Below are 12,419 nucleotides of genomic sequence, written 5' to 3' on the forward strand. Positions count from 1 at the left end.
TTGGTTTCAGAAGAGCTAATTTGAGTTCCATTCTGGGTAAGCTTACTTTGAGTTAAGCACGTGTATAACGACTATGAAAAGCTATGATCACTAGAGCTCCGATATTACGAATCACCATGGAAACGGGACCCAAAAAGCAACATGTCTGCAGAGAGCGCTTGAGAGCGAGACACACCTTCCTCTACGCTCTGCATACAGTAATTTTATTAATGTGAAAATTAATTTTACTGTTTTAATTTTAATATTACCATTTGTAATCAAATGTAAGGGAAAGAATATGCTCTGATGTTGTGCATCATGGCGGATGTTATTTGATGAGATGAATGATATCTAGTTCACTGTAAAGAAAAATGGTTCAGTTTGAATAAAAATGCAAAGGGATATGACAAAACTCCACTCAGGTCTTAAATTGCAACACTCAAATCAAAGTCCATCCCTATGTATTATTGCAGCCTCTATAAAAGCACATGAAATTTTAGTCCATGAGATGGTCTCTATGTGATCCATGAATGACTGTATGTAATGAAAGAAACTTGACTTTAAAAAGGGGGAGATTGAAAGAAACTCTGGGTTTACCAAAGAATACCTGCTCCCGAACAGGTAAGGTTCAAAGAGTAAGTTACTTTGGTTACTGACTCTGAGTAGAAGTCACTTCTCTATTGGCAACGGGCTTGACTTACCCCGCTTTGTCAGGTTTGACATATGCTCAGAGTTTTCACTAAAACTCCTTTCTGAAAAAGGCCCCCACAAAGACGTTGGATATCTGGGCCAATACTTTATCTTAATACATGAATGAAACATATAGAAACAAACTTCAAGTTGTCATTCTTATTCTATTTCATACTGTTTCCTCCAACGACCCATTTTAGTAGTGTTTTGATCAATCTGAAACATTCAACAGCAATATAAAATGTACACTTTAAAAAGATTTCATAAGATTTTATTCCTTCAGTGTGAAAGAAAAACAAAATATAAACAATACAATGTTCGCTGAATTCTACATTAAAATGTTCGAATCCATGACTAAGTACTCATATAAGTTGAACAAATGAAGATGTCAAGGTAACCAGTGATGAATCTGCATTTTATAAAGACGATTTTACAAACGATTTTAAGCAATAGCCGCCAGATAGTCCTTCACCTCCGCTGGGGTCAGTCGTCTAAATCCGGCTTCATTGCAGATTCCCACCTCAATGTTGTCTTCAGTCATCTGACCTTCAAAGCTTTCCTGTAACATAATAAAAATTATGTTTTATATTTCAAGAACTATCATGATGCACAATTCATTATTATAGACATTTAGCAAACATGGCAGGTGTCACATTTGGGCTATAAATGATCACCTTCAGAGTCAGAATAGCAGTGTGAATTGCATCTTCCAGCTCAAGATCCTCGTTGTACCTGAAAAAGGACAATGTGTGTTAATATGACACAAGTATTTGTAATCATAAATAACAACTGGCATATGAAAAGCATTTCATACCTTTTTTCAAGGAATGTTTTTCCATTTACATGGTTTTTACCCATCGCTGTGGCTTTCCATGCAAAGTATGCTCCCTTTAACAGACCAAAAAACATTTTATTTTCCACATACAATACAGAATGTTTTCAGTACAGAATAAGACACAATGAATTAATAATTTACAAGGAATAACATACAGATGGGTCAGACTGGAAAAGGTATGGGCGGTCTTCATCCCAGCCTGCAATCAGGAGGGACACCCCAAATGGCCGTACACCTCTGCAAAAAAACAGCAACATATATTGAATCGTAGGATTAGAAGCATGACATGAAAGTTGCATCTACCAAATACATACCCTGATTGTGTGTACTCCTGCATAACAGAAGCTACTCTCTGAACAAGCTGGCCTGTAGGTATTGGTTCTTGGTAGACAAGGTAATACTGCTGTGCCAGCTTTCTTGCTCTTCTCACCAGAACCCTGCAGACACAAAGGTTAGACTTATTGCAACCAACTCTGATGTTTTCCCATTTAATCATGTATTTATTTGGCACCACAATATAATGTTTAATAGGATATGTTGTTGGGTAATCTGTACCTGTAGTCTGGACCCATGCCGCTGTACACTATACCAATGTGTTTGGTTATGGGCTCCACTTTGTGAACACTTTGCTCGTCATACAGAATAGATTTCTGTTTCTTTTCTGTTGCCAGAACAACGCCATTTGCAGCTGTGAATGAGAAATCAGAATAAACATCCTGTAGCCCAGAAAAACATACAGGACCTGTAGATCAGACTTGCAGCCATTTAATTGAATTACATTTTATGTATATAAACAAAACAATGATTAGAAACATAAATGTAAAAGATTATGTTCATACCTTTTATTCCAACTGATGGAGCACCAGCCGCTACAGCTGCTAATGCATACTCAATCTGAACCAGTTTCCCAGAAGGGCTGAATACACAAATACATTTAAGAGATCAAGATACATTATAAAGTACTGTTGGTAAAACAAGCAACAGGCAGTGATAAACATAGTGTTTTTAAATATGGAGGTTGTTTAAGCATCATTTACTCAAGTGTCAAGTCATGTCAAGTGTATGTTTGCTAGGTTGAATATTTGTTTGTTACAGTATGAATATGCTGGGTTTTTAATAAAAGTAGATTATATACTAAATAAAACCAACAAAAGTCTGAAACATGTTAAGTCATGTATATTTATAAGTCACACGTGTATGTATATGAAAAGCACATATATGGAAATCTACCCCGTAACGTTACTCTGAAAGTGAAAGTAAAATCAAGATAAATTCATAACGACAAAACCAATTTTTAAGCAACCCTAAGAGGGGTAAATGGTTGCTGTGTTTTAAAATATCATGTTTATTTCACTCTATTGCGGAAACTGATGAACATAGATGTAAGTTGCACTGCATTACAAACAGAGTGACTCTGCATCAATGCCCGGATGAAATTGAATGAATGCTTTCGAATTACTGAGATCTTTGTTTGTTTTGGTATTTGCGATGCGCTAAACCACACACACACGCGACCCTAATGCATAAAGTGTATAAGATGATATTATAAATCAAATTACCTGAAAGTGGTGAGAGAGAAACTGTACCCTCTTTCTGCCATCTTCGTGCTGTGTTGGGGAAATGACGTGACGAGTTGATCTGATTGGTTGGCAGCGCCAGCAATGGGAACTGTGGGTAATGATGTTTTTCTTTACAGCATGTGTAATCCTTTGAAATGAATTTGTATTACATCCTATTTCATTAAAACGGTTTAGTACTTTAAAGTACTTGTATTCATTCAATTGTTGTTTATAATGTCCACGCTGGTTTCCCTCAAAATAAACTATAGTTTCTAAACAGTGAAACAACAATTCCCAGAATGCACCAAACAGGGTCACGCGCATGCGCACTGCCCAGTGTTTCGCTCGGCAGTGACCGTGAGAATGTTTGATCCGTTCATGCTGTAATAAACTCAACAAAACAGCACAATGTCGTTACCGAGTTTACTTCAGTTATTCAGACACTCGCTACAGCGACTCGAGCTCAGTTTAGCGCAGGCGGTGGGTTTTGACAGGAGCTTAGGTAAGTGAATATTTACTGGCTATGAATATGCCATGTGTTATCTATCCATTAATATCGCTACTATGTATATACCCTTAATATATGTCACATTTTATCTCAATGCAACACCATTAAAGCTTATTTTTGTAATTTCTTCCACTTCTGTGGAAATGCATAATAAACATGTAATTTCGAATGTCATCTGACGTCTTCCGCTGTTGTAAGTGATCAAGGAGACACGTTGACCTGCAGACCTAAGAAACTGAACAATGTGTCTTATAGGCTATATTATGAAACTTGTGATTTTGCTTACTGTATAAATTATGGTTGTAAAATATTGCAGAAAGTCAATATTTTAAAATCTTGTAATTTAGAATTTATTCACAGTAGATGGGGTAACATCTCAAACATGTATGTTTGAAATGCTTGTGGGATGAACATTATTTGATTAATTTATGTATTATTATAATTTGATGTATTTTAATTCTTAACAAATAAACACTGTATTCAGGTCCAGCACTGGCAGTGAATGGTCCCAGCATTCTCCCTCAAGCCCATCACAACAGTGATGAAGAAAGCTCAGAGCCCAGTTTCATGGACAGCATCTTCTGGATGGCAGTTCCAAAAAAGAGAAGAACTATCGAAGTGAATCGCTGCAGAAGACGAAACCCAAATAAAATGATAGAAGTCAAAGTAAGAACTCTTTGGTTCCTTTATCTTAAAATAAACAAGCCCAGAACAATAATATTAATACTGTGTTTTGTTGTATTACATGTTAATGTACGCATTTAGGTGACAGTTTTTGCATATGGAGTGCCCTGGCAACAACAAGTGTCATTTCTTCTTTTTTGTTTACCTCCTCCAGAACAATATTGAGCCGTGTCCAGAGTGTGGCAACTTGAAACTAAAGCATATTCTGTGTGGATTCTGCTATGAAAAGGTCAGGAAGGAGACAGCAATGATACGAAAGCAGATCTCCATCATGGAAGGGGCACCTCTCAATACTCCTGCTGTGGAGTCTGTTGTGTTGTATGAAAATGAAACGCCTTCTGATGACGACAAGAGAAAAGTAGAACGCAGCAGGAAACGTCCATATTGGTTCAAGATGTAATATATGTAATTGACATGTTGTTTTGTTAATATCAAAATGTTGAATAAATTCATGAATTCTTTTGGTCATGTTCAGATCATTTTTTTAAGGTAATATCATTACAATATATATTTTATACCTGTGATTTAGTGGGGTTCTCATGTTTGATCATCACTTTCTGGATCTGTGATAACAGCTGGATATAACTTCCAGTAAATGCCTTTTTACATAAAAAAATTCATTATAATAATAATTTGTTACATTTATATTTATTTATGACAGAATCTCATAAATATTATTGCTAATTATGTACTTCTAATAGAAAAATTATATCAATGGCTATGCAGGTCAATAAACAGGCTGTATGCTTAAAATAACCCAGCACTGTAATAATAAATAAATATTGGGAAGAATAACCCAATAAAGTGTAAGTAAAGGATCTTACTGCAGTTAAAAGCGGTATAAAAAAGTTTTTATTTAGTTTCAGTTGTGGCTCTAATTAGTCTGGATGCATAAAATCTATTCTACCATGTCCTTAAGTCTGCACATTTGATGCGCCTTTGGGAATATCAAGAACATCACATGTGCAGCATTCTGGACTATACTAACTCTGGCCGTGGGGGTGTTCAAATGTCAATGCAAGTGTATTTTAATTTTATTCATTTTGTCAAATACAAATTTTACAAACAAGTAACTAGTAATATCTGTAAAATAAGAAACATAAATACTTATAGTGGCACAATATGGATTCTCTCGCTATATATAGCACATAACGCTAAATGGACCATTCGGTGTTTTTGACGGAATTGCATATTTGTGCTTGTCTCTGCATGCCTGCCTGAAAAGATCGCATGCAGAAGACTTTAGGTTGTTCAAGGTGAGTAAACAGTGATTATTTAAAATATATATATATACATGACCTGTACATTAAATGAATTGTAAGAGCCTCAAATAAATGTGCTTGGGTTTAACTAATTTACTGGTAGAGAAATGCATGTCATCACCTTCAGCGTTACAGCTGCCTGCTATTTTAGAAGGGTTGTTATTTAGATTTTTACAACTATAATGATGTTCATATGTGTGCAGTGTTGTGTTTTTTTGTGTCTATTAAATATGTCTAGAGGACGTGTAATTTACACCTGTCAGGGATGCAAAAAGGAGTGACCGCTTATCATTACTAGAAATGCATTATTATTAAATAACATACCGACAACTTACTATTCGTCTGGAGTAAATGTGTCAGACAATAACCTTGCATGATTATATAAGATGTGTATACTTTGTGCATTTTATCAGAGTTTCTCCATGAACAACCTAAATAATCCTCCAAGATGGAATATTAGACCAGATCCAGGGCCAGATGACGTTGGTAAATGGAATTATGCCCTGCTTGTGCCCATGATCGGGCTGGCAGCATTTCGTAAGTATTTTTATAGACGTTTTTTAAGGGGATCATGTAATTCATGCAATAGATATTCAGGCGAATGTCTAAACATTACGTAATATATTACACTAGTTTTGGCCAACATGAATTTCAACTTTGTTTAAGGTCTTTAGTGGATATTCATAGAAGAAGATTGAAGTGCTTTCACATGGGACACTGTCATAGTCATAATAGAAAAAAAGCAATTCAGAAAGCTACTGTTTTTTGAAAAAGAAAAAGAAAGTAAAAAAATAATGTAAATGGTTCATTGTTATCTAGGTTGGATATGGAGTCGAGAATCAAAACGACAGATCCAAGATGTGAAAACTAAGTACGATAGCGACATGGCTGCCATCACCAGACATCTGGAGCTGAAGTACAGGGACAAACTGAAGGAAAACCACCGGACTGCCGCGCACCTGGAGGTAGAGCTCGAGAAGGAACGTCAACGCGTACAAGGCTACAGAAAGGCACTGATCTCTCAGAGCCAACAGGCCCTGCAGGAAAGAAAGCAGCTTCAACAGGAACGACAACACCTGGAGCAGGAAAAGAACCGCTTGCTGGAGTCCGGTGCAGCCGGGGTAGCGCTGCGGGAAGCCCTGCAGCGAGAGGAGGAATGGCAGCGAAGGGCTCAAGCTCTGCTGATGGGACTGGAAGTGCAGCTAGTGGAGAGGCAAGAAGCTTTCTGCAGCATCCTGCTGCCGCGGGAACATCGTCTGGAGATGGAGAAGGACCTGCTGCTGAAAGTGGTTAAAGACCCTTTAGGTGCTGAGCTGAACCTTGAGGATGATCTCAGGGACATTTTTAAGAACGACAGACACTGTGCAAATTTGTTAAACATGGATAAGCGAAAGAATGGGAATTTGATGTGGCTGTATCTCAGGTACTGGCAACTGCAGGTCACCCTGCAGAAACACAGGAGAGCGGAGGAGACCCTTAAAGGAGCCCCACCAAACTTATGCAAACCTTGGTGATAAAAAACAGGTGATAAACAGATCCTCTAAAACACCTAAGGTCTTGAAGTCCGGTATGTTTTTTGCACTGATCTTTCTCTTGTCATGTTGTGTTCATCAACTATTTATGATGCCAAACATCAGGCCTGTTGAGTCTTTGACAATCATTTTACATTCTGAGCACTTCTATTTTGTCTAACAAAAAGTTTATCTGTCATTTATTTGTCATGGGGCTTAGCACTTTTTAAGTTTAAGCTTTTACACTACAAATAAGACTAGTCATTGTAATGTTTTACAGTTGCTAAATTAAAGATTAATTGAAATGAATAGGATTTATTCATTGTTAGTCTCAGATGGTTCTTAACTATTATATCCTTTGTGTTATTGTACAAATAAGAATATACTTTTGCTGAGATGCGCAATAAATGCCTTTCTGAAATAAAGGACTTATGACATTTCAAATGACTCAAAAAGTTTATTTTTGTTTCTGTTCTTATGCCACAATTACATAAATACACCTAACTGAAACTTGCATTTAAGAAACAATGTGTAAAAGATTGATACTCATAATTGCCAATAGATAAATGAAACCAAATGGCATGGACGGTAAGTGAGTAACCCACATGACCTGACTTTGTAGACAAAATTTAAGACCATTTGGTTAAAGGTTATTGCAGAGATTGCAGAAAAGTTTATTCTTAGAAATAATTTGCATATGCCACTTTTGATACCTATAACACAAAAAATGTATATCTTTATCAATGTCTCCAAATGCTTTAGCGACTGCCGCATTTTCTTTCCATAAGATTTCTCAAGTCATGTCATTTGTAAATAAATACACCCTGTAATGTGCTGTGATTAAGTCTTCAGAAATAGGACTGAGTTCACCCAGCACACCATTAACCAGCTTTCATCTCCTCATCATTCCCGTCGCTGGGAACGATGTGACTCTCGTGGTGGAGATATGAGGCTGGATGCTCTAAAGTCCTGACTCCTAGCTTGTATTACCATCGGCTTATGTTCGGTGATGGATGAAAGCTCTCTCTTCTGAGGCCAAATTCCATTTGAACTGGTCTTAGAGTCCACTGCAGAGGGAGATCGGGTCACATCAGGCCTCGTGACATCCCTCGGCACAAACATTGCTATCGGGAGGATCTTTTTGTAAGGTAAGTGATATTCCTGCATGGGCTCCCCCTCTCTACCCATGCACAGAGTCTGGTTTGGGAATCTTCGCACTGTGAAATGAACCACCTGTTTGCTTTCATAGCTCTCCTTTCTCACAGAGTCTTTCTCCGAGCGAATCATCCTGTGGAGGATATCAGAGAAGTTGGGTATAGTTATCTGTACTTAAGTGTTTTCTGTAAAGCTGTTTTGCTAATACTCATTGCGAAAGCCTTAAAGAAATAACATATTTTTAAAATGTAATGATCTTCTGGAACAGTTTCTTATGCCACCACAGAAACTAACAATGTGGAACTCCATAATTCATCCTTAACTGTATTCTGACCGAACACTCTCAGCAAGTGTCGTGTATTAAAGAAATTGTTTACACAGAAAAGACATTAAGATGTGAGAAATGCATCATTCAGGAAGTGCTAAATAGAGGGCATACTTGTATTCTGGTCTCGTCTCCATCAGCAGATCTAACCAGGTGGCTTCATATGACTCTCTGGCAATTTCATCCATCTCCTGGAGATCACTGTAGGAGTTCAGTAGATATGACCTGGGCTTCCTGCTCCGGCAGTGCATCTCATCCGGTTAGGCTAACAAAATAAAATAGAATCAGAATAGCGCAGGTCAGATACTTAAGTGCCACTGCTTCTCCCCTGAGTGTTTCTCTGTCTTATAAATAAAAGTCTGTTGCTATTTTTACACCCTACCATCAAGCCCACAGAAGTGTGTACAGATTGGTTTAGGTTGAGGAGGGGTGAAAATGACTAATCCAACGTCAATTAAACTGATACGTAAGACACAGCTCCACCAGCAGCTCAACTGTGCCAAATGATCTGAGATCTGAGCTCAGTTTTCTTGTCGTGTGTGCGTCAGGACTTAATGGTTACTGCTCATAGCAACAAAACAATTCGGATTGCATTAGTGTATTAAAACCATGGTAGTACAAAGCAACTTATGGTGAATTCAATCAATATACTGTATGTGTTCAAACTTATGATCTCTGTGCTGCTAATATAATGCCAATTGTGTTGTGTTTACTGTTAAATATATACAGATGAATACATTGAATTTATATATAAAACTTCATATGGCATGGTATAAAGTGTACAGGTTAAAGCAAAAATATATGTACATATAAAACATACCTGACATTCTAAAAAAACTAAAAATAGACCATGGTGCAGATTTCTCTGGCATGTTGAAGGCTCTTTTGTCTCCATCTTTTGTCAGCACCTGTGAAAGAGCACACGCCATTATTGGATGCTTCTCGCACTGTTGCTATGGCATTCAGAGAAGCACGTGTCCTCATACCAGTCTGTTAGATTTATAGGCCTGTACAGTAAATGAGAAACATAATCCATCACTTGGCAATATAAACAATTCTTCCTCAAGTTACACTCTAAAAAAAGGCTGGGTTAAAACAACCCAATTTGGGTTATTTTGGTAACCCAACATTGGGTCAAATATGGACAAACCCAGCGTTGGGTTATTTTAACCCAGCCAGTTGGGTTAAATCTTTGACCCAACATGCTGGGTTGTTTTATTTAAATCAACTTTTGCTTAAAAATTACATTGATGGTTTAAAACAAACCCGAAATGTTTAAAAATAATAATAACAAAATCACAGAGAAATACTCGAGGCATCAGTAAGAATCAATAGTTTTATTAAGGATCAAAATGCAAGACAAAAGGAATTCATAAAAACATGCAATATGTTATGCTCAATGAACAATAAAATGGCATATAAAACACTTTGATGAAATGTATGTTTATACATATTTAAAGAAAATTAATTTCAATAAATTACATTAGTTTAGATTTTAACATATACATTTAACAAGGTTATTAAAGTGGCACAAGTAAATATAAATAGTTAGACAACTTAACACTTCAAAACACTATAAAAAGTATTTTACTAAACCCTTGTTGATAGAACCGCATTTATATGATAAAATATAAGTCTATGCACAAGTTTTCTATAAAAAAAGAAATAAACAAGCGTTATGGATGTGAAAAAGGGACACCGTAACTTTCCTCTTCATATAAACTCACAAAACATATTAAATAGTGTTAGTTCTTTCGGTTTCAGCACTGCTTAACCTAAAATATCCACGGAGCAGTCTTACTGAAGAGGATTCTTTTCCTGGGAGTTGTAGACAACAGTGTGGTGTGCACTTTTGGAAGTGGATGTCGAGCAGGAGGGTTTCTTTATCAATTTTTTCATCTATAAAGAGACAAGAAAAGAGACAAGAGAAGAATGTAAGGAAACTGGCCAACCCAGAGCACAATGGATTATAATAAACATATAAAGAAGTACATTAACATTTTACCTAAATAATGTTTACCTTTAAGTCTGTTATGAAAACATCCAAGTTCCAGTTGACATTCTCTTGAATAGAATGATCCATTAATATTAGCTGTTATTCTGCAACCTGTCAGTGGGGGAAAAAAGAAGAGTGGGATCTAGTACAGAAAGCGAAATACAGTCTGAAAAAATAATATTATAAACGTTAAAACAACCCTTCACTAATTCGACACACTCGGGAATAAGTATAAGTCTAAAAAGAGCAACAAATGTTCGTCTCATATACCCAAAATTAACTATATCGCATTGTTAACCACTAACGTTATAAGAGCCAGCGGCTATTCCCGAAGCAATGGCCGAGATAGAGCTGCTCTCCACGGAGACACGACCGCTGACAGCCTGAAGCTCACACCTCCGACAGCGTCTTAACAAAATCTCAAAGAGGCGTTATGTTTATATATAATTCACGTATTTGATTTCTTAACAACAAAATTCTCGTCTAAAAGACTCTTAAATCTAAGTTCCGTCACCGAACATAAGCGGTATTTATAAAAAAAAAATGAGCTGGATGTTTGCTTTTGACAAGACGCTCTCGTGTCGACCTTAAACTAATATCAAGTTGCGTAAATTACTGAACTAAATTCCTCACACAAGTCACACATTTCAGAGGAAATGTTCACCAAAAAGGAAGTTTAAATGATTAAAAAGCTGTAAATTAGAACAACGTGGGCATAACGTTACAGACTAGCTATCCAAAGCTAACGAAGCTAGATTGTAACGTTACTTTCAAACCTAATGCGAACAGCCGAATTTTGCATACTTTTGCATTTTTTTGTACAGTTATAGTTTTATACATTAAAAACTCGTAAAACATACCTTTTATTCTCCGAATAACAACTTTCCGAGATGAAGTGGATCAAAATGCCCGCGAAGGTAAAGTTTGTCTGATGCGTAGAGGAGTGGGAGGGGTTTACTCTCTCAACTGTCACTCAATTGGACCAGACTGGTAACCCAGCGTTTGGGTTACTCAAAAAATGACCCAACACTAAGAAAATAACCCAACAAAATGACCCAACAGGCTCAACCCAGCTGTTGGGTTAAACAAATAACCCAGCATTTTTTAGAGTGTACTGATGAAACAGACTGCACTTTAGACGTGATGATTCCTATGAGACAACTGTTAAATTTCGCCTCAACATGCATCAGCCTGTTAAACAATGTTTAAGACATGATTAATGATAGAAATTGTTGTCTTGAAACATGCTCAAATTGTATATTTCACCCACAAAACCAAAATAAATATATTTGAAGAGTTGTCTGCATTAGCAGATCATTTTGAAAATAATCATCAAAATAATATTTTATTTATTGTGCATTCAAAGTAATATCAATCAAACTGCAGAAAGATTTTTTGATATACTCATAACTCACAAACAAATAAAGCTAACTAACACAATACAAACATGATAACATAATAAAAAACATCTTTTATGAAAATGAATAAAAACTGAGTTATCTCTTTTTGCAAATGAATTGGTAGTTATACTACTTACATACCTCCCACTCCATTTCTCAATAATATACTTTAGAAAGTATTTTTTGTGTTACATGTTCCTGCTAAATTAATAAAATAACAGTAATAGCCTACAGTAGTAAAAGAACACAACAACAAAACTTTTTAAACAAGAGTCCTCCTGATATGATAAAAATGGAAATTACAAAAATCCATTGAAAAATATGTTTTTTTTAAAATAACACATTGTGATAATTCCTTGATGAATTCATGAGTTAGTAGGTACATACAGGTTTAGAGGACTTCAGTGATGCCAACATCCTTTAAAAGCCTGAATAGGAATGCTTACAGCTTGCTGAGAAATTCTAGCGATGCATTTAACGCAAGGTACAGCATCACATTACAGCATTCTGAGCCA

At 36.3% G+C, this 12,419-nt stretch overlaps 4 protein-coding genes and 1 long non-coding RNA gene across 5 annotated transcripts; 2 read left to right on the forward strand and 3 right to left on the reverse strand.

The window, feature by feature from the left end:
- Positions 1 to 924: 924 nt before the first annotated feature.
- psma2a (proteasome 20S subunit alpha 2a) lies at positions 925 to 3,126 on the reverse strand. The gene is made up of 8 exons (XM_056762523.1): positions 3,064 to 3,126; positions 2,344 to 2,420; positions 2,060 to 2,192; positions 1,819 to 1,941; positions 1,660 to 1,741; positions 1,484 to 1,557; positions 1,344 to 1,401; positions 925 to 1,228 (listed from the first exon to the last, which is right to left on the reverse strand). The coding sequence occupies exons 1-8, from the start codon at positions 3,102 to 3,104 to the stop codon at positions 1,112 to 1,114; spliced, it is 705 nt and encodes a 234-aa protein (XP_056618501.1). The 5' UTR covers positions 3,105 to 3,126; the 3' UTR covers positions 925 to 1,111.
- A 262-nt stretch (positions 3,127 to 3,388) lies between these two features.
- Positions 3,389 to 4,718, forward strand: mrpl32 (mitochondrial ribosomal protein L32). Its single transcript, XM_056762882.1, has 3 exons — positions 3,389 to 3,565; positions 4,056 to 4,237; positions 4,410 to 4,718. The coding sequence occupies exons 1-3, from the start codon at positions 3,472 to 3,474 to the stop codon at positions 4,653 to 4,655; spliced, it is 522 nt and encodes a 173-aa protein (XP_056618860.1). The 5' UTR covers positions 3,389 to 3,471; the 3' UTR covers positions 4,656 to 4,718.
- Positions 4,719 to 5,400: 682 nt separating this feature from the next.
- Positions 5,401 to 7,472, forward strand: ccdc127a (coiled-coil domain containing 127a). Its single transcript, XM_056762788.1, has 3 exons — positions 5,401 to 5,511; positions 5,931 to 6,054; positions 6,337 to 7,472. The coding sequence occupies exons 2-3, from the start codon at positions 5,940 to 5,942 to the stop codon at positions 7,029 to 7,031; spliced, it is 810 nt and encodes a 269-aa protein (XP_056618766.1). The 5' UTR covers positions 5,401 to 5,511; positions 5,931 to 5,939; the 3' UTR covers positions 7,032 to 7,472.
- Positions 7,473 to 7,538: 66 nt separating this feature from the next.
- zmp:0000000930 (telethonin) lies at positions 7,539 to 8,814 on the reverse strand. The gene is made up of 2 exons (XM_056763103.1): positions 8,623 to 8,814; positions 7,539 to 8,316 (listed from the first exon to the last, which is right to left on the reverse strand). The coding sequence occupies exons 1-2, from the start codon at positions 8,757 to 8,759 to the stop codon at positions 7,932 to 7,934; spliced, it is 522 nt and encodes a 173-aa protein (XP_056619081.1). The 5' UTR covers positions 8,760 to 8,814; the 3' UTR covers positions 7,539 to 7,931.
- A 791-nt stretch (positions 8,815 to 9,605) lies between these two features.
- Positions 9,606 to 11,704, reverse strand: LOC130433229 (uncharacterized). Its single transcript, XR_008908552.1, has 3 exons — positions 11,365 to 11,704; positions 10,529 to 10,615; positions 9,606 to 10,407 (listed from the first exon to the last, which is right to left on the reverse strand). It is a non-coding gene; the product is annotated as an uncharacterized LOC130433229 (long non-coding RNA).
- Positions 11,705 to 12,419: the final 715 nt, after the last annotated feature.

The sequence above is a fragment of the Triplophysa dalaica genome, chromosome 12 (assembly GCF_015846415.1).
Source record: "Triplophysa dalaica isolate WHDGS20190420 chromosome 12, ASM1584641v1, whole genome shotgun sequence".
NCBI lineage: Eukaryota > Metazoa > Chordata > Actinopteri > Cypriniformes > Nemacheilidae > Triplophysa > Triplophysa dalaica.

Coding starts and splice junctions, on each gene's coding strand:
- psma2a (XM_056762523.1), bottom strand. CDS start 3,104: ATGGCAGAAAGAGGGTACAGTTTCTCTCTCACCACTTTCAG. Junction 2,421..3,063: donor TTCTCTCTCACCACTTTCAG/GTAATTTGATTT, acceptor TTGTGTATTCAG/CCCTTCTGGGAAACTGGTTC. Junction 2,193..2,343: donor TCCATCAGTTGGAATAAAAG/GTATGAACATAA, acceptor TCTCATTCACAG/CTGCAAATGGCGTTGTTCTG.
- mrpl32 (XM_056762882.1), top strand. CDS start 3,472: ATGTCGTTACCGAGTTTACTTCAGTTATTCAGACACTCGCTACAGCGA. Junction 3,566..4,055: donor GGGTTTTGACAGGAGCTTAG/GTAAGTGAATAT, acceptor CACTGTATTCAG/GTCCAGCACTGGCAGTGAAT. Junction 4,238..4,409: donor ATAAAATGATAGAAGTCAAA/GTAAGAACTCTT, acceptor TACCTCCTCCAG/AACAATATTGAGCCGTGTCC.
- ccdc127a (XM_056762788.1), top strand. CDS start 5,940: ATGAACAACCTAAATAATCCTCCAAGATGGAATATTAGACCAGATCCA. Junction 6,055..6,336: donor GATCGGGCTGGCAGCATTTC/GTAAGTATTTTT, acceptor ATTGTTATCTAG/GTTGGATATGGAGTCGAGAA.
- zmp:0000000930 (XM_056763103.1), bottom strand. CDS start 8,759: ATGCACTGCCGGAGCAGGAAGCCCAGGTCATATCTACTGAACTCCTAC. Junction 8,317..8,622: donor GAGACGAGACCAGAATACAA/GTATGCCCTCTA, acceptor TATCCTCCACAG/GATGATTCGCTCGGAGAAAG.